At 45.5% G+C, this 23,902-nt stretch overlaps 2 protein-coding genes and 3 non-coding genes across 5 annotated transcripts; 4 read left to right on the top strand and 1 right to left on the bottom strand.

Annotated features, from left to right (window-relative positions):
• Positions 1–461: 461 nt before the first annotated feature.
• Positions 462–533, top strand: trnaa-ugc (transfer RNA alanine (anticodon UGC)). Its single transcript has one exon. It is a non-coding gene; the product is annotated as a tRNA-Ala (tRNA).
• A 516-nt stretch (positions 534–1,049) lies between these two features.
• Positions 1,050–14,924, top strand: LOC117428045 (probable ATP-dependent RNA helicase DHX37). Its single transcript, XM_059032795.1, has 28 exons — positions 1,050–1,274; positions 2,003–2,116; positions 2,444–2,616; positions 3,109–3,221; positions 3,882–4,227; positions 4,561–4,709; positions 4,991–5,083; positions 5,299–5,395; positions 5,627–5,740; positions 5,900–6,001; positions 6,115–6,229; positions 6,344–6,442; positions 7,311–7,381; positions 7,675–7,825; positions 8,756–8,832; positions 9,084–9,316; positions 9,861–9,972; positions 10,352–10,458; positions 10,649–10,837; positions 10,995–11,119; positions 11,237–11,353; positions 11,484–11,656; positions 12,073–12,187; positions 12,273–12,410; positions 12,815–12,909; positions 13,484–13,557; positions 13,729–13,826; positions 14,501–14,924. Exons 2-28 carry the CDS (start codon positions 2,014–2,016, stop codon positions 14,575–14,577), a joined length of 3,456 nt encoding a protein of 1,151 aa, XP_058888778.1. The 5' UTR covers positions 1,050–1,274; positions 2,003–2,013; the 3' UTR covers positions 14,578–14,924.
• Positions 14,925–15,641: 717 nt separating this feature from the next.
• On the bottom strand, positions 15,642–15,713 carry trnad-guc (transfer RNA aspartic acid (anticodon GUC)). The gene has a single exon. It is a non-coding gene; the product is annotated as a tRNA-Asp (tRNA).
• Positions 15,714–15,915: 202 nt separating this feature from the next.
• On the top strand, positions 15,916–15,987 carry trnaa-ugc (transfer RNA alanine (anticodon UGC)). The gene has a single exon. It is a non-coding gene; the product is annotated as a tRNA-Ala (tRNA).
• Positions 15,988–19,064: 3,077 nt separating this feature from the next.
• On the top strand, positions 19,065–22,035 carry LOC117428188 (polyubiquitin-C). Its single transcript, XM_059032796.1, has 2 exons — positions 19,065–19,221; positions 20,536–22,035. The coding sequence occupies exon 2, from the start codon at positions 20,543–20,545 to the stop codon at positions 21,914–21,916; it is 1,374 nt and encodes a 457-aa protein (XP_058888779.1). The 5' UTR covers positions 19,065–19,221; positions 20,536–20,542; the 3' UTR covers positions 21,917–22,035.
• Positions 22,036–23,902: the final 1,867 nt, after the last annotated feature.

Raw genomic sequence — 23,902 nt, forward strand, 5'->3', positions numbered from 1 at the left:
AACCCCGCGTAACAGGCAGGGATACTGACCACTATACTAACGAGGAGTAACTCGCAAGTATTGAAGTTAGTATATTTGTTGAGAATGAAATATCTATCGAAATATTGCATTTTCCATACTTCCCAACATTTGGAAACACTTCAGCGGGACGCTCGTCTCCGGGGAGGCGGGGAGGGGTAGGGGAGGGGAGGGGAGGGGAGGGGAGGGGGTGGGTTCATATGCATCATACACATGGGAGGAGTCATACGCTATATTATCATATAATAGACGTATCCCCCCCACTCAACACGACATGACACGACCATCATGGCAGTAACAACAGATATAATGAACACGGGACATTTGCTAGGAAACCGGGACTGTCCCGACCATATAGGGACTGTTGACATGAATGCATTTTCAGCTTGTTGTTATACATTGTGAGTCCTACAGGAGGATTGCTGTTAACATGCCCTCAGCTAGGGGATGTAGCTCAGTGGTAGAGCGCATGCTTTGCATGTATGAGGCCCCGGGTTCAATCCCCGGCATCTCCAGCGGGATTGTCTTTTTATAAAGGGATTGTACAAATTAAGACATGACTCGTGTTCGTCTCTTCCCATCGACAGCAGCTGTTTGGCTGCGAGTTTACGCGTGTCCTAATAACTAGCCTGATTTATATGGAAGAGTAAGACTTTATTTATTTATATAGCGTCTTTCATACAGTATCTCAAAGCGCTTTACACGTTAATAAAAACAAAACAAATTACAATACAATTAATTACAAAAAAAACATGAACATGAAAAAGTTATAGTAAAATAAACAAAAACACAAAAAAAACACGTGTACTGTGTTCGTGTAACATTAATTATTAAAATATTAGGTTTATGTAATGCTACCACATTTTTTTTTACAAGAAACACTCAAGAAATAATAATCATCTTTATTGTTGTTTTTTTTTAATATGATTTTCTAAATTCATAAAAAAAAGTGCGTGTCTCGTTTAGTTTTATATCGACATTTCAGTGACTTTCAGGAACCTTTGTCTCCCGGAACGTATTTATCTAAGCATTGTGCTCAATCTGAACGTCGTCGGAACCCAAAGGCGTCGCACTATGTACGTGCTGTTGCCGCATGTGATTCAGTTACCCAGTTTGTGTTGAATGGTTTTGGTCAATGTAAACCATTATTTGTTGTTTTTAATCTTTGGCGGTGAATTTATTTTTTCGGATTTTGTTACCGGAAGGTTAGAGTAACCTTATCAGAAGAGATCAAGCTTCGTGGAGCGTATTGTCAGGTACGTTTTTTTAAATAATGCTTAATTACAGAAAACTACACGCTTGAGTTTCAGTCAAAACGACTTGGAGCTGCAGTAATAAACATCTCCTTAACGGCGTTAAACACACAAGAAACAACTCTGCTTGCACGCTTTAAATAGCTTCCCTTTCAGAAGGTAGCATTGGGCTCTACACAATAAAACACTGGCAGCGCGATTACTGCCTAGTCGATAATAATACCAGGCTACTGTTTCAAATGTGCACCGATCTCTGCTAAAATATACACGACACGCTGCACAGCAACGTGACAGCTATCCTCTGAAATGTATGGGTACTATTTGTTGCTACTGTATGTAATCCAGGGGTGGTAATAAGACTCCTGTTGCACAGCAGTTTCACCCATTCCAGGTTTTACTACGAGCTCGGTTAGCCATCGTGTGTACAGGTAACACGCTCAGGTGTGCCTTATTAAACTCAGAGTAAAACCAAGAGTGGATGCAATGGGAGTCTTATTTCCATCCCTGTGTAATCTATACATTTGCCTCTTGCCCCTGGACCTGGCATTATTAGTATGCATGTTATGATTTTAATGTCAAAGGGTTTTCATTGAAGCAGACTTGTAAAATGTGTTTGTCAGCGACAGTGCTTTACAGTATGTGTGGGTGAGTCATATGGAAACGCCTGCTCGTGCATTGTTGGTCTCTATACTGGACACTGCAGTGTTTCTCTGTGTGTGTGTGTAATGCAGTGAGAGGACACATGGGGAAGTTACGGAGAAGACACAACTGGAAAGGACGCCTCCAGGTCGACAAGGAGACAAAACCGGAGGAACTCAAAAACACAGTTCAGATTGAGCTGAAGGGTATGTGCCGTAGTAACACTTACAGCAAAGATGCAGACTTAACAGCAGTAATTAAACTGCACTTCTGTCAAATAGGAATGTTATTGCTTGTGCCAAACTCGCCGTGGAGCGCAGTATCAGTAACAGTGAAAACTAGAGGCTCCCTAGTGAAAGTGATAAAGTGTAATTCAACTCTGCAGTGCTCCCCATCAAGTACGAAATGCAGAATGTACTCAGATAACCTGTGCAAGGAGCAACACAGGCAGTGAGCAAGATACTGAGTGAAGTGCTGGACAGCATCTCAGTTTAGCTGGTGCTTAGTGAACGTCTGTGGGCTGCTTCTTTCAGAGGGAGACTCCTTGAAAGGCGTGGATGAGAGCAATGCGCTGGTTCTTCCTGCTACCAAACCAAAGAAGACGAAGAAAATCCAGGAAAGAAGCGGGCCGAAAAAACTGCCACTAACCAAGAAGCAAAAGAAACTCCTGCAGAAAGTGTTGGAGCAGAAGGAAAAGAAATCTCAGGTAGAGCCCTATCCCTATCCCTATCCCTAACCCTGCAGAAAGTGTTGGAGCAGAAGAAAAATAAACATCAGGTACAGTCCTATCCCTATCCCTAACCCTAACCCTGCAGAAAGTGTTGGAGCAGAAGGGAAATAAACATCAGGTACAGCCCTATCCCTAACCCTAACCCTGCAGAAAGTGTTGGAGCAGAAGGGAAATAAACATCAGGTACAGCCCTATCCCTATCCCTAACCCTGCAGAAAGTGTTGGAGCAGAAGGAAAATAAACATCAGGTACAGCCCTGTCCCTAACCTTAACCCTGCAGAAAGTATTGGAGCAGAAGGGAAATAAGTCTCAGGTACATTCCCCCTCAGAATGGCTGTACTGTATATGTTACTTTCTACAGGCTGTTCAGGCAAACACAGAAGTTCTATAGATGAGGCTTCTCGTAATCTCATTTTGCATATTGAAGCTCTTTTCTCGGATTGCCTCTGACCTCCATGTTTCCCGCAGCGAGCAGAGATCCTGAGCAAGCTGGCCGAGGTGCAGGTCTCTGAGTCTGAGATGAAGCTTCTCTACACCACCTCCAAACTGGGGACCGGGGAGCGCCTCTACCTCACCAAACAGTAATGCATCACACTGCCAGTGCAGCTTTACTGCAGTCAGGGTGCGGTCAATTCCAGTTCCTCCTTAAAGCCAATTCCAAATCCCCATTCCCTTTAATCAATTCCTATTCCAATCCTTCAAGATTAAAAGGCAATGGGAATTGGTTTTATAAAGGGAATTGACCCCATCGCTGACTGTAATGTGGAGGTCATCCATACCTTCACGATTGTAAGGGGAGGTTATCACAAACTTAGTCAAGGAGACAACCCTTTCAGTGTACTGAGTGGCGACTGTGTCAGTCCGCACACTGATGGAGGCACCAGCCTAAACGTTGCTCTCCTTCTCTGAGTTTCTTAATAGTTCTAGAATTCAGATGGAACGTTTTTGAAGTTGTGCACGACCATAGTTTTACTTTTGTTTTTGAGATCACATGATCCTAGTTTACGTGACCTGTTCTGTATAGTCTGGGCTCCTTTTAGATTCAGTTTCTTTTTAGTTTTTGAAATTGATATTGCGAGAAAAATAAATGAATAAATGTGCAAATAAGAATTGAAAACCAGTTTTTGAATGTGTCCCTCCACCTTTTAATTACCGTGCACAGATGAATCTCCCTGTGTTGCTGGCTGGCTGTGTGCTTGCACGGTGTGTTGGTATTTTAAATGAAGGTTTTGCGTTTTCAGGCGTGTGGATGAAGTTGGGACAGAGGGTCAGGGAAGAATCAGCAGCCTCAGTGGAGCCAACAGGAAGAGACGAAGGAAAGAGGAGGAGGAGGAGGAGGAGAGGAATAGCGAGGCAAAGTCTGAAAGCAGCACGACGTCCAGCAGCTCCGACGAGGAGGAAGGACCCCCAGACAGAGTGGACACTGACCAGGAGCGCTGTGATAAACCCCCCCTGCAGAGTGAGAGAGCCCCCCCAGAGAAGAAAGCAGCTCCGATACCAGACAGGACAGCAGCCAGTCTCCCAGCTGAGAAGAAACCCTCCGAGCCCGCGGTCTTCATCCCAGTGGACCGGACAGCCGAGATTCAGGTTAGACCAGGGTGGCAATAAGACTCCTATTGCATAGCAGTTTCACCCATCCCAGGTTTTACTAGGAGCTTGATCAGCCACAGTGTGTAGAAATGGATCAAACTGCTGTGCAACAGGAGTCTTAGACCAGCATCTGCACAGGGGTGGGCTGTGTGGTAACAGTAAACTAATCAAATACACTGAATTCTATATCTGTGTCCGTTTTTGTTTACATTATAAGGTGCTGCAAGTGATACTCTGCGTACTCTGTGGCAGGCTTGGTGTAGAGTTACTGAGTGCTGTAAGGGTTGAAGGGCTGGACTCAGGGCTGGCTGTCCTTTTCTTGCCTTGCAGGAAGCTCGCCTGAAGCTGCCGATTCTGGCAGAGGAGCAGGTGATCATGGAGGCGATCCGAGAGAACATGTTTGTGATCCTGTGCGGAGAGACAGGCAGCGGCAAGACCACACAGCTGCCACAGTTCCTGTACGAAGCCGGATATGCCAGGTACGGGTTGCAATCGTTTTATCCTGGATACCCAAGCTGTTGGCTTCATGTCTTCAGTAGAACTCTGCTGTATCCTGGATGCAAAACCAAAGTGTGTTGTTGGGGCAGAACTACAGAAGAATCCAACATCCTATCGACAAGGCAGATTGTTGTAGACCCCCTTGAAATCAGCTAGTAAAACCACAAAGCCCCTGATAGCTCGCTGTGCAGGACGTGGGGTGGAGTGCTGCTGTCGGGGTTGAGCAGGCTTTCACTCTGCTGTCTTGTGTTCCCTGTCGCAGTGGAGACAGCATCATCGGGATCACAGAGCCTCGGCGAGTGGCTGCGGTGACCATGTCCCAGAGAGTCTGCAAGGAGATGAACCTCTCCGACAGGTCGGTACCCAAACTCCAGCGGCTCTGCAGGTCCCAGACTCGACCTTCACTGGAGTTACTCTGAGCTCTCCCCCTCCCGGAAATGTGACGGTTCACACCCTGGTGTTGATGTTGCAATTTCATGCTTTTTTTAAAAAAAAAAATTCTGTTGTAAATTGATTTTATTTTAAAAGGATCAGGCTGTTAACGGTTGACATTGTATTGTGTGTCAACAGGATAGTATCTTACCAAATCCGCTACGAAGGAAACGTAACAAAAGACACGAAAATCAAGTTCATGACTGACGGTGTTCTGCTTAAAGAGATACAGAAGGTAATCCGCTTCAAACACAGCGATCAGTCCTTTATTAAACTCGGTAGAAACTAGCTGAGAACGGCTTCTCGTTTGCAATGGGGATCTGGGGTTAGCCTCCGTCGTAAAATAACATCAGCATGTTTGCGTGTGTAAGAATATGCTGTTCTAAGAGAAGCTGTTGAAAGCAGTGTGCTGGTTGGGCTCCTGCGGTCTGTGTCTGATCTCTGCTCTGCCCGGCCTCTTTCTCAGGATTTCTTGCTCATGAAGTACAAGGTTATCATCATAGACGAGGCCCACGAGAGGAGTGTCTACACGGATATTTTAATAGGCCTGCTGTCTCGCATCGTGCCTCTGCGTAACAAGGTAAGGTTCTCCCAGGACAGCTGGTGTAAAACGTTGTGTGCTTCCTTGTCTTTGCAGCTGATTTGATCAACTTCTGCCCCTTCAGGGAACCTCCCTGGATTATAGCAAACGTTGTGTGAGTTTCTAACCCTGCTGTAACTCGTCTGTCTGTCCCCACAGAAAGGGCTGCCCATGAAGCTGATAGTGATGTCAGCCACACTGAGGATAGAGGACTTCACCCAGAACACTAGGCTGTTTCCCATCACCCCTCCGGATATTAAGGTGAGAGGGGGTTTGCAGTTCCCCCACTGCTACTTGTCCACTGAGCCCCATTCTATTACAAAGCAGTCTGCGCTCTTGCAGTCCTGACCCGTGATGGCGTTCCCTTGCTGCAGGTGGACTCCAGGCAGTTTCCCGTCACTGTCCACTTCAACAAGCGCACCCCGCTGGACGACTACACCGGAGAGGCTTACCGGAAGATCAGCAAGATCCACCGCATGCTGCCAGCAGGTGAAGCGCTCCTTACCAGTTCACAACCTCGCGCTGTTCCGGGGCCCCAGCGCACCGAGTGTCCTGCCTGACTGTCTCTCTGTCTCTCTCTCTCTCTGCCTTGTCATCTTGCAGGGGGGATACTGGTGTTCCTGACTGGACAGGCTGAAGTGAACTCCCTGTGTAGGAGGCTGAGGAAAGCATTCCCGTTCAGGCCACACTGCAAGGCACCTGGTAAACACAACACCCCTGTGACTCTGTAACCCTCCGGGGAAGGAGAGGGGGAGCTCTGGGGTCCGAGCCAGCCTAGCAGGGCACGAGCTGTGCAGGGTTAGATACTGTTCAGTCTGCTGAGGTTAGTGCTGCTGGTTGCTGTGCCCCAGTACAGGAGAGTGAAGCGGGGACTTGAAACCAGAGCAGGCGTGGCTAATGAATGTCATGCCAGCAGCAGCAGGGTGGATCAGCCCTCTTACCACCGCTAATATTGTGGAAGTGGGGGCTTCAGAGTGGCGCATCCAGTAAAGGCGCTCCATGTGAGTGCAGGATGCGCTCTATAGCCTGCAAGTCGCGAGTTCGAATCCAGGCTATTCCTTTGCCGATCGAGGACGGGAGCTTCCAAGGGGCGGCGCACAATTGGCCGAGCGTCGCCTGGGGGGAGGGAGGGTTAGGTCGGTCAGGGTGTCCTCGGCTCACCGCGCACCAGCGACCCCTGCAGTCTGGCCGGGCGCCTGCTGGCTTGCCTGTAAGCTGCCCGAGAGCTGCGTTGTCCTCCGACGCTGTAGCTCTTGGGTGGCTACATGGTGAGTCTGCAGTGTGAAAAAAAAACGGTCAGCTTGACGGCACACGCTTCGGAGGACAGCGTGTGTTCATCTTCGCCCTCCTGAGTCAGCGCAGGGGTGGTAGCGGTGAGCCGACCGTAATAAAATAATTGGCCATTACAAATTGGGAGAAAATAATAAAAAATAATTGGCAACGACTAAATTTATAAAAAAAAATATATATATATATTGTGGAAGCAGCTTTCTACCGTTCTGTGTGCCTCGTGGTCAGCTGTATAGATATTAACGACTTGTATGAAATGAGTAAAAGGTCTCTATTACAGAAGCAGAGGGGGAAGAGGATACTGTTGGAGACGTGAAAAAGTTTAAGAAGGCAAAACAAAAGAAAACTCTGGTATGTTTGTCGTCCGTCCCCCCCCCCCCCCCCAAAAAAAAAAAGACATCCTCCTTTTATTTTGTCATTTATTTTGATGTTTGAAGATAGAGAGCCAAATGATCATGACAAATGTGCCCCCGGCTATAAAATATTATCAACATTTTAGAACTACTTAACACAAAATTTAGTAAATGAAATGGCAGGCGTTCTGACTGCAGGTCAGTCTTTCAGTTTCTCGAAGTTTCTTTTTAGTTTGCAATGTGTGAGCTGGATCCCTGCTGCAGCTGTCGCCCCCTTCCTGTGCCCTGCAGACCATGCCGCGGATCGACCTGGATAACTACTCCACACTCCCCGTGGACGAGGGGGATGAGGACCGCGAGGCGGGCATCGACGATGAGGAGGAGCAGCTGGGATCAGACCTGGACCTGGACCTGGGAGAGGAGGAGGAGGGCGCTGGGGAGGGTGAGGAGCTGGGAGAGGAGGAGGAGGGCGCTGGGGAGGGTGAGGAGCTGGGAGAGGAGGGTGAGGAGCTGGGAGAGGAGGAGGAGGGCGCTGGGGAGGGTGAGGAGCTGGGAGAGGAGGGTGAGGAGCTGGGAGAGGAGGAGGAGGGCGCTGGGGAGGGTGAGGAGCTGGGAGAGGAGGAGGAGGAGGAGGAGGGCGTTGGGGAGGGGGAGGAGCTGGGAGAGGAGGGTGAGGAGCTGGGAGAGGAGGAGGAGGGCGCTGGGGAGGGTGAGGAGCTGGGAGAGGAGGAGGAGGAGGAGGAGGAGGGCGTTGGGGAGGGGGAGGAGCTGGGAGAGGGGGAGGAGGAGGGTGCTGGGGATGGTGAGGAGCTGGGAGAGGGGGGTGAGGAGGGCGCTAGGGACAAAACAGGGGCGGTCTAGTCAGTTATTCCAATCGGTGGCCAATCCAAACGCTGCCGTCATTGTTATTATTATTATTATTATTATTATTATTATTATCATTTAGCAGACGCTTTTATCCAAAGTGACTTACAGAGACTAGGGGGTGAACTATGCATCACAACTGCTGCTGCAGAGTCGCTTACAGCAGGACCTTGTTTGTTTTATGTACCTCCTGGTAATAAGCCCCTGTCTCTCACCACCGGTCCACCTGCCACACTGTATGGTGAACACGATTACTGCATTTATTTTTCTATAGGCATTTCAGGCTACCTTAGTTTGTCTGGGAAATAATCTTAAACAGTACTATTTAAATGGATGTTCCTATTCTGAACTCTAGGTGGTGCTAGAGTTCAGAATGGGAACAATGATCAATGAAATAGACCCCCATGAAGGTTACAAGTTGAACAGCAGTACCTCTTCACTGTCATCGTCCTGCTGTCAGATCAGGTGTAGCCTGTACCTTTATACCTGTCCTGTGATTTCCTCCCAGGTGACAAATCGGACCCCTCGCTCCCTCTCTACGTCCTCCCACTCTATTCCCTGTTGGCACCAGAAAAGCAAGCCAAGGTAACTCCTTACTGTCATCACTGGAGTCCTCCTCCACCTCATAAAACCAGGAATGGATTGAACGGCAGTGCAAGGGGAGTCTTATTTCCATCCCTGTGTGAACACAGCGATGTCTGTTCAGTTGATCTGAACGGTGGCAGATCTAAGCACAGCTGCTGTTTAAATCAAGGAGGGAGGGCTTTGTGAAAAGTTGAGCTCCTCAGAACACCCCTGCAAGGAGCGTCGCTGATGTCTGCTGTGAATCCCCCCAGGTGTTCCGACCCCCTCCCCCCGGCACCAGGCTGTGTGTGGTCGCCACCAACGTGGCAGAGACCTCGCTTACCATCCCGGGCATCAAGTACGTGGTGGACAGCGGGAGAGTGAAGAGGCGCTTCTACGACAGAGTCACCGGCGTCTCGTCCTTCAGGGTCACCTGGACCTCCCAGGCCTCGGCCGACCAGAGAGCGGGGCGAGCCGGCCGCACCGAGCCAGGACACTGCTACAGGTCAGCAAGCAGGAGGAGCAGAGGGGGCATTATTATATAGCGAGCAGGGCGATCGCCTTATAGAGAGTCACTTATTATATAGAGAGCGGAGCGATCGCATTAGAGAGAGTCACTTATTATTACATAGAGAGCAGGGCAATCACATTATAGAGAGTCACTTATTATATAGAGAGGGGCAATCGCATTAGAGAGAGTCACTTATTATTATATAGAGAGCAGGGCAATCACATTATAGAGAGTCACTTATTATATAGAGAGGGGCAATCGCATTAGAGAGAGTCACTTATTATTATATAGAGAGCAGGGCAATCACATTATAGAGAGTCACTTATTATTATTATAGAGAGAGCAGGGGTGGTATCGCAGGTCACCTATGCTTAATATCCAGCAGGGTTACCTAAGGGTGAGCTTTAATCATCATCTTTGAAAATCATATTTTGAATCCACTGTTTTATTAAAAATCAGCTCTAAACGCGCTGAATTGAAGATGTTTAAAACAGCCCTGTTACCCACAAATAAATGAAAGTGCATGCTTGTTTGATAGACTGTACTCGTCGGCTGTCTTTGGAGACTTCGAGAAGTTCTCTCCGGCTGAGATCACAAGAAGACCAGTGGACGACCTTGTTCTCCAGATGAAGGACTTGAACATTGACAAGGTTTGTTTCCAGCTGTGTATTTCACAAAGCAGGTTTACAAGACTTTACAGCCAGTGTGTACTTGCATGGTTAGTGACGTTCACAAAGTACTGGGCAATGAAGGTTTGTTTTATTTAACTAATAAAACATACCTTCACTTAGCTGGGACTTTTACTAAAGCCCTGGCGATCAAGCTGTAAAATTCACTGTAGATCGCTTCCTTATATAGCTTCTGAGCTAGTGAACCTCCAGAGAACGTGGCTGCATGTATCCAGCTGCCTGGAAAGCTGGCATCAGATGTGATGTATCTGAAGTTATTTTAATCCACAGAGGTGTTTCTGTTTATTTATTTATTTTTCAATTTGGTTTTTCGTTGTCCCTGTAATATTTCTCTTGCCAGGTAATCAACTTCCCGTTCCCAACGCCCCCCTCGTCAGAAGCACTGATGGCAGCCGAAGAGCTGCTCCTGTCCCTGGGAGCCTTGGAGGAGCCCCCCAAGCACGGCAGGTAAGAGCTCGGAGATGTTCTCACTTATTGCTGTGTCTTCATCGTATTGCTGTGTCTTATCGCATCGCGTCCGTTGTGTAGAGGCCTGAACATGATGTTTTGCTTGTACTGTATATTACCTTGGACAGCCCTATTAAAGCCCCAGCTGGCTGGAGGTTATGTGGCTTTGATCTCTTGTGGTTTCTTGAAGGCTGAAGGAGTTGGAGAGAGCGAAGCTGAGCTGTCCCATCACCCCCCTGGGCAGAGCGATGGCTGCCTTCCCCGTGGCGCCGCGCTATGCCAAGATGCTGGCTCTGGGGAAGCAGCAGGCCTGCCTGCCCTACGTCATCACGCTGGTGTCCGCGATGACTGTGAGGGAGATCTTCCAGGAGTTGGACAGGTAGAGACGCCTTGGGATAAAATACTGTACTAACGGTTGACTTTTGCGATATCGTTTTGAAACCTTTGGCCACAGCTGTATAAATGATGGTTCAGTGAATGCACGCTTGTTGATTGGGATTCGCTGTGCAGCAGCCTGACCCTTCCTATGTCTGCAGACCCGCAGTCAGCGACGAGGAGAAGGACAAGCTGACCGGGAAGAGGGCCAGGGTGGTCCAGATGAAGAGGATCTGGGCAGGCCAGGGGGGAGCTCTGGGGCTGGGGGACCTCATGGTGATGCTGGGTAAGCGAGGCGTGGGGGGAGGGCATTGGGAGGACTGAGGGTCCTGGGGTCCACAGAGTCCGTGTCCCCTGCATGTGCACGTAGTGAGCCGCTTGTGTGTGTCGGGTTTCCCTGCAGGTGCTGTTGGTGCCTGTGAGTATGCGGGCTGCACTCCGAAGTTCTGTGAAGACAACGGGCTCCGCTACAAAGCCATGGTTGAAATCCGACGCCTGCGAGGGCAGCTTACCACAGCAGGTAGCGTTAGCACACCGGGGGTTACATTCAAGTGAGTCAGGGGTACTGGCATCACACACAAAGCAGAGGTCTGTTAGAGAAGCCTATTCGATTGGTTAGAGTGCTGATGTATTTCCCTCCCTCTGCTCAGTGAATGCTGTGTGCTCCGAGGCCGGACTGTTTGTGGACCCCAAAATGAAGCCCCCCATGGACTCCCAGGTGACCTTCCTGCGGCAGATCGCCCTGGCCGGGCTGGGAGACCACCTCGCCAGGAGGGTGCAGCCAGAGGAGGTGCTGGACCCCAAGTGGAGGAACGCGTACAAGGTGTCTTGCTGGAAATGCTTCTTGGAATGTGTTTGTGTGCCCTGAGGACTGCTATAAGGAAGCCAGTTACACTTGCATGCAGCAAACACACCGTTTCCCCATTATTATTATTATTATTATTATTATTATTATTATTTGTTTATTTAGCAGACGCCTTTATCCAAGGCGACTTACAGAGACTAGGGTGTGTGAACTATGCATCAGCTGCAGAGTCACTTACAACAACGTCTCACCCGAAAGACGGAGCACAAGGAGGTTAAGTGACTTGCTCAGGGTCACAAAGAGTCAGTGGCTCAGGTGGGATTTGAACCGGGGACCTCCTGGTTACAAGCCCTTTTCTTTAACCACTGGACCACCCATCCTTGTGTTTTTAAATGCATCCAGATATTAAAGCCCTCCCCCTCGATTCCCCGCAGACCCCTCTCTTAGACGATCCTGTGTTCATCCACCCCAGCTCCGTGCTGTTCAAGAAGCTCCCAGACTTCGTGGTGTACCAGGAGGTGGTGGAAACGACCAAGATGTACATGAAAGGTAAGTGTGAGCGAGCTGGAAAGAAATGTGTGGCCGAAGGGGACAAGCTTCTTCTAAATGAAAAGTTCACCGTGTCCCTCCCCAGGTGTCTCTGCGGTGGAGCCGGAATGGGTCCCTGTCCTCCTCCCTCAGTACTGCCATTTCGGGAAGCCTCTGGAAACGCCCGGCCCGCGATACTGCTCGGAGACCGGCAGGGTCAGGTGCCACAGAGAAAGCACTTTCTGTAAGTGTGTCTCCATCATTACAGAATCAAACCCTGTCACGGAAGAGAAGGATGTTACAAAGGCTCCTTTGTTAAAAAATACATTTTTTTGTTGTTGATTGAAACAGCATTTCTAAAACGGGCTCTGGTTAAGGGTTTAAAACGTGGGGTTTGTTGAAGTTAGTTTGCCCAGTGTGTAGGTTCTGTTTGTACTTTTTACCAGACTAACAAAACAACTTGTTGCAGCCCGAAAAAGTTATAAAGGAAGCAGTTTGAAAACGTTAAGCTTGAATACTGATTTTATTTCAGGAAAGGGACTTTAAACATTTGAGTACTCTTCCTAACGCCTAACCCCTTGGCACAGTGAACGCTGTGTATGCTGTCCTGGCTGCAAGCTCAGCCCGGGTCTCTGTTTCTTTGCTCAGATCGTGTAGGCTGGCAGCTCCCGGCTGTGGAGCTGGACTACCCGGAGGGACTGGACTGCTACAAACACTTTGCAAAGTATTTACTGGAAGGACAGGTAGGCATCTGATTGGTGTTAAGCAGCCTTGTGTGTAACTTCACCTTGTGTTTTAACATTTTCTTTACTATTTAATGGTGGTTCTGGGTTGTGTTGTTACTCCTTATTTAATCATGTGACAGTATGACCTTTCAGCTCTTGGACGGAGTGCGGGTTGTGCTGGCAGAGTTGAAAGGTCACATCGTCACAAGAATCCGAAGTGACGGGACTAAACAGCCTTCCTTATTCCATTCAAATCAGGTGACCAGGGGAACGCTGGACTCTGCCAGCACAACCACACTGGCAGAGTTGAAAGGTCACATCGTCACATGATTTGAATGGAATTAGGAAGGCTGTTTAGGCCCGTCAATTCAGATTCTCCAGAAGAACTCAAAGCAGCTCAAAGGCAGGTAAAGACAGATCTAGAGGAACATGGTAATAACTGGAGAACGAGAACCCAGAGCCAGAACCGCTCCGATTCATTGAAGAGGTGGGGGGGGGGCATTTAAAAAATAAGAGACAAGTTGACCAGGTTACAGCTACAAACATGAAACTGTGTCTGTTGATAATGAATTGAAGTCCTCTGATTTCTCAGGTGGTTTCAAAGCTGCGTTCTTACACAAGCTGTCTGCTCTCCAATCCCTCAACGATGCTCAAGACCTGGGCCAAGTAGGTGTTTGGTTGTGATGGTGCTGAAGCCTTGTACAGGTAGAAATAGAAATGAGAACAAGCTGTACATGCTGGACCCCTGTAGGGTGCATGGAAAAGAGAGACAAAGTAACAATTCCAATGTGAGCACTCAGCGTGTCGTCTGTGTGTGTGTGTGTGTGTCTCTCTTAGGCTTCAGCCAAGGACTGAGACTCTGCTGAAGGCACTGGTTTCCGAGAAGGCAAACTGCAGGAGCGCTTTGCTGTCAGCCTGGAAGAGAAACGACAAGTGTGAGTGTATAGTGGTACCGCTGGTACCTCCTCCTGCTCTGCAGCTCTCTGCGTGACGCCTCACTGACGAGACGAGGTGACTCCAGAGAATGAGTCCAGCGACACTCTCTCCAATCTCAATTGTTGGGACCGGGCCCAGTTCAGATTAGTACATTTGCGTCAGAGTACCAATTTTTAGTAATCTGTTCTGAAAATGCCTTGTCTGCACTTGTTGTTTGATGTTTCTGATGCTCTCCCAACATGTGTGCCATCAAAAAACAGAAATAAACCTTTTTGAAGGGAAACGTAATACAGAGACAGTTGTACATATTCAGTTTCTACAGACACTATCCGCCTGCGTTACCATTGTGGAGCAGCTGTGAGTCGGATCACAGGTCGCTTCCAGTTAGCCACGGCTGGGTCTGCTGGATTCAGATGCATTTTCCTTTTTATAATCTAATTAATCCTAATCCCAATCCCGAGGATTCATTATGACATGGCTATCGTTATAGCAGCCTTTGAAAATAACCAAATAAACATACAACTGTGATAAAGATCACCAGTATTATTTTGAGAGTCTCTCGTGAATGCACAGTTACAAGTAGCTGCAGTGATGTGATATCAGGGCTATGTTTAAAATGCATGCAATACAAGCGCACTGACACGTCTTTATTGTGGTTTCTTACTCTTCTTAGACCTGCTGTCTGCTTACAGCCAGTGGCTTCCTGAATCAATGCACAAAGATGTAGCGAAGAACTGGCCTCCTGTGTGAAGGAACATCATTTGGAGCCACTTTTCCACGCCTGGGAGTGCTGTGGCTGTGAAATCAGGACTGGACTAACAAGAGCCTTCGTTTAACCCTTGACATACTGTCCCAGGACCAGGGAATACTTCCCAATGAGCTTTCACAGCATCTGCAAAGGGGTTTTCAAAGTGAAAGCTGCTTCATGTTTCAAACCGGATTTAAGACCCGTTGGGCAAAAAGACTCGGGGCCCCGAACGCTGTTGGAAATCCATTGGGTTTAAAGTCCTTATTTTGACTTTGTAGCTGCTTTTGAGGATGCTATTGAAACAGTAACCAACCTAAACCAAATAAATTCATCATTGGACTACTTTACACTTTTTTTTTTTTTTGTCTTTTATTTTTTGATATTTAGGAAAAGGTTTTGAAATGTATACTCGCATTGTATGTTTTGTGTGTGTGTGTGTGTGTGTGAGGAACAGCATAGTGTATTATTCTGCATACTCAGGACCCTCGTGTTTCTGGTCTTTGTAAGACCTTCACCATTATGTAGTGGTGCATGCTAAGACAAAAGGGTATTTTCTTTCTAGACCTACACTTTAGATACGATGCAGTCGTATTGAAAAGTGTTAGTATATTATTGTATTAATTACATTTGCATAAGTCACTTACTTTTATATACAATTGTAACTAAACAGAATTGAATTGTGGTCTCAGTTCTGTGCTCTTGCAGCACAGTCAACCCGGAAAAGGACGCCAGTGCTTTCTTTGCTTTATTGGTCTGCCTCTATAAAGAGTCCTGTAAAGTATTATAGGACGATACAGACTGTCTTGTGATAAATAAATAATTAATGTACATTGACCAACTTGACACCATCATACAATCTATATTTATTATTTGTTGGTGTCTTTTATGTATGTATTTATATGTCGATCCACTAAATAGATATAAAATGGGAACGCTTTAGATGTTACTGTAGTTTATGCGGGCTGGTTTTTTTATGTTTATATGAAATTATTAATTTAAAATTCAAAATATAAGGAAATAAATCATAAATTGGTGTATTTTAATAAATTGATTAAAAACGTTTAGCCTCCCCGTCGGGGAATTGAACCCCGGTCTCCCGCGTGACAGGCGGGGATACTGACCACTATACTAACGAGGAGCTCGCTAAGAAGCGCTTCTCCGTCCGCAGTTTTCATGTCTTCCTGTAGGGATTTGCTGTACAGTACAATGTACCTAATGTAGCTGTGTGTGAGCAACAGGCATCATTATATTAATGGAAACTTTACATACCAATACGTGGAAAAAAATGTAGCCGTGTCAAAATGAGTATGCTACCTAACACCTGGGACGCATTGTATCTAGGGGATGTAGCTCAGTGGTAGAGCGCATGCTTTGCATGTATGAGGCCCCGGGTTCAATCCCCGGCATCTCCAGGTCTGACTATTTTTTTTTTAAATCACACACGGTACTTTGTTATTTTTTTAGACGTCTTGTTTTATTGTTTCATACGATTAGCTTCCACTTTCCAGTTTTAAAAGCACTGCCTTTTTTGTTTGTTGGTGATACAGTACCTCGCTGCTGTATTAGGGTGAATCTGACACATACATACAATAGCATAATTACTGATTTGTGTAAGGAAACAATCTAAAATAATTGTTAAATATTAGCGTTAGCCTTAGTCCGGAACACAGACAATTCTATCACATGACACAATAACAGTTGAGCGAGCAGCTGACTACACACTTTCTTACTGTTCGCTCTGCAGCCAAGCTCTGTAAACAGAACGTGCTCTTTAGCTTTAAGACTGGTAATGATTTGAGTCACATTCCAACCTCACAGTTTACCGTAAACTCCTAATGACTAATGTGCTGGAATTGTATTGAGAAATATGTATGTGTTGCCAAGGTTAAACGAATATTTCAAAACTGCTGTGGTTACCGCGATCATCAATTAAGACCTTTAAAACTAGAACTGCACCCTAAGAATGAGTTGTTGGATCAGGTTCGCCCAACCTGCAGTGCTGGTAATTCTGCATTGTGTGGCTGGCAAAAGCAATGCTTTATATTTAGCACCCTCCATGACTAATTTCCTGTTTTTGAGCTTGTATTACAGATCGGAATGCCTCAGAAGGAAGTACCGGGCTGCACTGCAGAGGCACTAAAAAGAGGCATTCTCTCTGCAATGCATTTCACAGAGATACCAGTGCACTTTAACGTGCACTGTTTCGCTTGATCGCTTGCCTTGACATATCGTTGAAATGTTTGATTCTGGGCTAAAGTCTGCGGCACAGACAACCTCCATTAGGCAGCCGTTAAAATGTGATTCTCAAAGTGGGTCTGTGCTTTCACCCAGGTTACAACCAACCAACTAACTAGCTGCTAACTGTTCTGGGCTAAACACATGGTTAACATCCTTTGCATAACAAATGTCTCAGTGTCTATTTACTACTGGTTTCTAAGAAAGTGGCAACACCCTGTAGACCCCCAAAACCCGGCCGACCCCCCCTTTGTAATAATAATTTAAACTGTTTCTTCAATACGCTGAGAGATCATAAACAGTGAAGTATTCCAGTATTCTCGCGTATCATAAAATCCCAGGCAGTGCCTAACACTGTACGTGCTACAGACTGCCGTGTTTGTTTAAAAATGCGTGCAGGCTTTCATCTGCCATATACTACTTTGGTAAGGAGGGAATTATATATAATAAAGAATCCTCTTACAAATTATTGACCTGATTGTTTAGCAAATACCCCTGATCAGAAAAAAAAGCATGACAGGTTATGCTATTGCTAACAATGCTGTTTTTGTGTTTTTTTTTTTATTATTTTCTAACTGGTTAAAATGAATCCTGCCTCTGTGCAGGCTTGTTTCAGCCACATCCCCAGGTTGGGGGGGGGGGGGGGGGCAGCGGGGGTGTCTTCCTCAGTCACACACACGTGAGCACCTGCTGACGTTCCTCTAATCCAATCACACAGCTGTTGCTATGCTTCTGCCCTTGTGCGGGTTGCAGACTGCGCCTTTGTGTTGATCGAGTCCCTTGGCAGTGTGTTGTTATGAAAATGTGCAGGCAGCTGCCTGGCCCTCGCTGGCTGGATGCAAAGAAAGGATTATTGTGCACTCGGCAGGGCGGATTGGATTTCTCTGCAGGACCAGCGTTACAGCTCACGTGTCTTGCACAGCAGAGCCAGCTGATACTGGCTCTTTCTAAATGAATCAGCTTACATATATAAACGACATTTAGTACATGTGTGGCATTAGAATCACATTTACATTAAGGCTGGTTCACAACTGTGTACTATCTATATTAAAACCCAGATCCATGTTGTCTATGCGTGTTTGTATAGCACAGCTTTTCCGCTCTGTGGCCTTGCAGTGTGTTTTATATGTTATTTATTTATTTTTATTTTATTTTTAAGAGGTAGACAAAAGTTATTGTATTTCTTGCTCTTATTGTATTACTTGTATTGTAACACTTGAAATGTATTTGCTTACGATTGTAAGTCGCCCTGGATAAGGGCGTCTGCTAATAAATAAATAATAATAATAATAATAGACACCATGACCATCATGAGACTCACTAGACAATAAGAGGCGTTGGTCTTCACATTCTGACTGAATCCCGAGAGAGCAGAAGAGTCATTATTAAACGATTAAATGATGGGTTTGCATTGTCCACTTAGTAATATCACAACAAGCAACTAATTATTGTTTCTCAGCATTCGTGTTTAACCGCTGGTGTATTAAAAGTCACCAGAGGCTTCACATAAATAACCAACTATATTAGACTTTAAAGATATGCATACTAACTTCTGTAAAGAATAATGGGAGCGGTTACAGTTACCACAATAAAACTTTAAATAGAGCTGTTGCTAGGGAACTGTAACCAGGGCAGCCAGGTAAAGTGATATGAGGAAGACCAAAGGCTGTAGAGAACTGATAGACTGGGTTTTAAAAAATATATATATATTTCCTTGTTCTCCCAAACGAACCCTTTACAAAACAAACATGTGCAAGAAATGACTGTTTATTGAAACTGAAAGCGAGAGTACCAATTAATACATTGACTTAGGTCAAATATCTGACAAGAAATACTGTACTGCAAAAAAAAAGTGTATATATATATATTTTTTTTTAAAACACATTTAAAAAAAATACTTCAAAGGGGTCTACCAATCACCTTTCTGGAATACAAATTAAGTAAAGTCTATACTCTCTTAAACATCCACAGTTTATAATTTCTTGACGTCGCTTGACCAGTCAACTCCAGTCCGCCATTTACTGCAATCCCTCCACCTCACAGAAAAAACAACAGCAACCCCCAGGAAACTGCTCGAGCGAGCCCAGCAACACCCCTTCCTCGACACGTACCAACGACGGAGCAATCGACATTATTCCGCGAGTACGAGCTTAAAAATACTATCATGTAAATAAAAACATTATACATTACTTTATTTCTGTTTTTTTAATCATCTTACTGATAATATAACCCACAATGACTTCAGTGCGCAGTAATTAGTACCTACTGGGCGTTTCGGCGGAGGGATACGTCATCAATATTATAAATACCGGTACCTTTTGTTTGGTGCGGCAGATACTTTCCTGACTTCAGAGAGGATAGGTGTTGAGAGTGAGAAATATATACAGTTACCGGGGCAAAAAAGCGTAAATGTAAGTACAGTTTTTACTTTAAATTAATTTTAAATGTGTACTGTAAATATTCTGTGAAGTTTAAAGAGTAGTTATCTTGTATTACAGTCATTATCGTCATCGCATAAATAACGAACAACTGCGCATTTGCTTAAGTCGGCCTTTTTTCTTTTAATTATTTTTTAAAATGATTAATGTATATTTACGATTATTTATGTCGCGTTTCGTATACATCGTGTCAAAAGTGGGTTCATATATGAGGGTAATCGATGTATAGTTTTATATAAAATATTTCCGTGTATTTTGACCTTGCTACGCGTATGTTTTCATTGTTTGTGTGTTAATGCTACGTCAGAGCACCCAACGGTGTTAATGGGTGAAGGGGGTATATTGTAAACACAGAATTGTGATTTAAACTATCAGAAACAACGTTTTGTCTAAATCCTATTCTGGAATAATCTGGATTGGGGGAGAAGGATAAAGATTCAGTTTCGAAATGGAAGGTTTGCAGACCGCATTAACGGAGGGCGTGTCCTCGGGTTTAGCCGAGAGTACCTGATTTGCATAAATGATGACTGCACTGCTTATTCACTTGTTTGCGCAGACTCGGTGCTCTCTGCAGCATCTGGGTGAGGCTGTACATAGTAATTTATTTACACGTGTGTGTGACTGTCAGGGTGTACATACTGAACACAGTTCGTGTGGTATGAATGTTTGTTGTAAACTCATTAGTTGGCCGTGCCGATGTATTACTGTATCGGTATAATACAGTACTCAGTGTAGTTCGTGATGTCTGGTAATAGTGTAGCACACTTTTTTTTAACGCAGTTATAGATAAGGATCAACATCAGTCTGTATTCATGCAGCAATATAAATGGCATATTTCTTTAAATAAAATACAAAAAAGGAGAACATTACTTTCATGTTGCTTGTTAATTGATGCTTGGCTATCGCTGTTCAAGGTGTAAGCTTAAACCCTTGTGTCATTTACACAGTTGTGGAAACATTAGGTATTACAGATGAAGAACTGACTTTACGTAAATTGTAACACTGTAATTGGACTGCCAAAGCCCGACTAGCTCTGTTTTATTAGTTGAAATGTTTCAATGAGTTTGTAATTCATCTTGTACAATTACATGTTTTATATACAATATTTTAAACAATAGCTGATGTATTTTACACTGCACATTCTTTTTAAAATGATTGTATTCAATGTATTGTGACTTGCCGTGAACAGGAGATGCAGTTTTTGAAGTTGCGTCTCAATGTGTTCAGCTGCCAATAACTACATGCATTAGAATTGCTTTCATAGCTAACCTGTTTAATCTCTTTCAGATTGAAAATGCAGATCTTTGTGAAGACCTTGACTGGTAAGACCATCACCCTGGAGGTTGAACCAGCTGACACCATTGAGAACGTCAAGGCCAAGATCCAAGACAAGGAAGGCATCCCCCCAGACCAGCAGAGGCTGATCTTCGCTGGCAAGCAGCTTGAAGATGGCCGTACCCTGTCTGACTACAACATCCAGAAGGAATCCACCCTCCACTTGGTGCTGCGTCTGAGGGGAGGTATGCAGATCTTTGTGAAGACCTTGACTGGCAAGACCATCACCCTGGAGGTTGAGCCCAGTGACACCATTGAGAACGTCAAGGCCAAGATCCAAGACAAGGAAGGCATCCCCCCAGACCAGCAGAGGCTGATCTTTGCTGGCAAGCAGCTTGAAGATGGTCGCACACTGTCCGACTACAACATCCAGAAGGAATCCACCCTGCACTTGGTGCTGCGTCTGAGGGGAGGTATGCAGATCTTTGTGAAGACCTTGACTGGCAAGACCATCACCCTGGAAGTTGAGCCCAGTGACACCATTGAGAACGTCAAGGCCAAGATCCAAGACAAGGAAGGCATCCCCCCAGACCAGCAGAGGCTGATCTTCGCTGGCAAGCAGCTTGAAGATGGCCGTACCCTGTCTGACTACAACATCCAGAAGGAATCCACCCTCCACTTGGTGCTGCGTCTGAGGGGAGGTATGCAGATCTTTGTGAAGACCTTGACTGGCAAGACCATCACCCTGGAGGTTGAGCCCAGTGACACCATTGAGAACGTCAAGGCCAAGATCCAAGACAAGGAAGGCATCCCCCCAGACCAGCAGAGGCTGATCTTTGCTGGCAAGCAGCTTGAAGATGGCCGTACCCTGTCCGACTACAACATCCAGAAGGAATCCACCCTCCACTTGGTGCTGCGTCTGAGGGGAGGTATGCAGATCTTTGTGAAGACCTTGACTGGTAAGACCATCACCCTGGAGGTTGAACCAGCTGACACCATTGAGAACGTCAAGGCCAAGATCCAAGACAAGGAAGGCATCCCCCCAGACCAGCAGAGGCTGATCTTCGCTGGCAAGCAGCTTGAAGATGGCCGTACCCTGTCCGACTACAACATCCAGAAGGAATCCACCCTCCACTTGGTGCTGCGTCTGAGGGGAGGTATGCAGATCTTTGTGAAGACCTTGACTGGCAAGACCATCACCCTGGAGGTTGAGCCCAGTGACACCATTGAGAACGTGAAGGCCAAGATCCAAGACAAGGAAGGCATCCCCCCAGACCAGCAGAGGCTGATCTTCGCTGGCAAGCAGCTTGAAGATGGTCGCACACTGTCTGACTACAACATCCAGAAGGAATCCACCCTGCACTTGGTGCTGCGTCTGAGGGGAGGACAGTAAATCAAGCTTAACCGTTGCACTTAAAGGAAAAGGCTGCAGCATGATTCTGTGTTTCTTTTCAATTCCTTTCTAACACTTTTGTTTAATTCTGCTTCAATAAAGCTCAAGCATTCCTGAAACGCTTGCCTGATCATTGAGTCCTATAAAAGTCTTTATAAATTTGGTATTTGATATCAATCACAACAAACTAAGTCTGGTGTTAATAGGATCCTTTTAATAATCCAATTTTTTAATGGTTAACGCTTTGCTTCAGATATATTTTAGTTCAATGGAAAGTTTGTTTATACATAGTTCCCATTGTTTAGTGTACTTGGAAAAACCTTGGCCTACCTTGTGTTGCCTCAAGTACAAGTTTAGTGTCAATCAGGGTCTTGTAAAAGTCTCCCATTGGTTAAAATCAGACATCTTAGTCTTTAAGCGATTGTATGTACTGGATTAAACATCAATAATAATAATAAAGTAATCCCGTAAATGCCATGGTGTAGTATTCTACTGAAAATGAACCCATCAACTTTTAGGGGCAATGCTGCAAAGGTCTTAATTCAACATGGTACCAGCGTCAGGGGTGTCGAACTCGGTTCCTGGAGGGCCGCAGTATCTTCTGGCTTTCTTTCCACCTGAGCTCTCAGTTACGTAATTGGTCTAATTTATTTGATTAACTGGACACATTTAACACTTCTCTTCAGGCCTCAATGTTTCATAGGTAGTGTACCTTGAATTAAGTGCTTTTTTTAAAACCAACTGTAAAAGACAACTGTAAATGTCAGATTTAACACATTGGATCAATTATGTTAATTGAGAGCTTAAGGTGGAATGAAAACCAGAAGACCCTGTGGCCATCGAGGTCTGGAGTTTGACACTCCTGCTCTAGGCTCTCCTAACGTCATTTAAGGTGTCTTAACATCTTATAGCTATTGGTAAGAATTTATATGAAGTGTTTAAGGTTTACAGATGTATACAGTAGAACCTCATTTATCCGGGGCTCCCTGATGAGTTTTATCTCAGATACAGTATGTTATTGCCAGTGTGGAGTTCCTGCTTACACTGTGCACACACACAACGATGCATGCGTCACTCTAAAACGGGTGTGCAATTCCAGTCCTGGATGGCCTGTGTCCCTCCTGGCTTTTGTTCCAACTGTGCTCTAAATTACTTAATTAGACCAATAATTGTTCAATTAAGTAATTTAGGGCAAAGTTGGAACAAAAGCCAGGAGGGACACCGGCCCTCCAGGACCGGAGTTGCCAACCCCTGGTCTAAAACCTGTGGAGTCGACGCCAAGACAGCAGCGCTACATATTGGAGAATTCATTGCTTGGTATGAGCAGCAAAAGGATGCAGATTCTATCAAATTAGTTCCCCTGAGGCAGTTACTTTGTGAATCCCAGAAAACATATTTTGCCTCACTGAAACAAGAGACTATGATGGACATTCTCAAGGTTCAAAAGAAAGCATTGCAGCTGTGAATTGTTTTTAAAAAAAAAAAGCTGAAAAGTAGTCAAAAAATCTAAAAATTGAAAGGTTTCCTACCTCGTCTCACCAGGAGCTGATGTCAATACCTACACGCCACCTGGAGAATGTGAAGCTTGCAGATGCCACAGCTCCGTTCGTGATAGTAATGCTCTTTAGGTACTTCCCTCAGTGTGTGCTACTGTACTTCATAGTCATTCAGCCAACACATGTATGTTTCAACTCAGAACTAAATTAGCTTTGATTGAAGTTAAGGTATCTGTTTACTTTTTGTGCTGTAGGTCACGTGATCAGATTGTAGTTTTGCAGTGAGTGACCTGCAGCACAGGAAGTAAGTCTATCACAAAGCAACAGCGAGATTTATCTGCATTAAAACCTTAAAGTAAAAAAACAAGCCAAGTAGCAAGAGATCTTGAACACAAGTGTTTATGTACCAACAACTACCAGCACAGCAAACACAAAGCAATTAGCAAACATTGGTGTGCAAGCCATTTGTATATTAATTCTTAATACATAT

Source organism: Acipenser ruthenus, chromosome 11 (genome assembly GCF_902713425.1).
Source record: "Acipenser ruthenus chromosome 11, fAciRut3.2 maternal haplotype, whole genome shotgun sequence".
Classification (NCBI taxonomy): Eukaryota; Metazoa; Chordata; class Actinopteri; order Acipenseriformes; family Acipenseridae; genus Acipenser; species Acipenser ruthenus.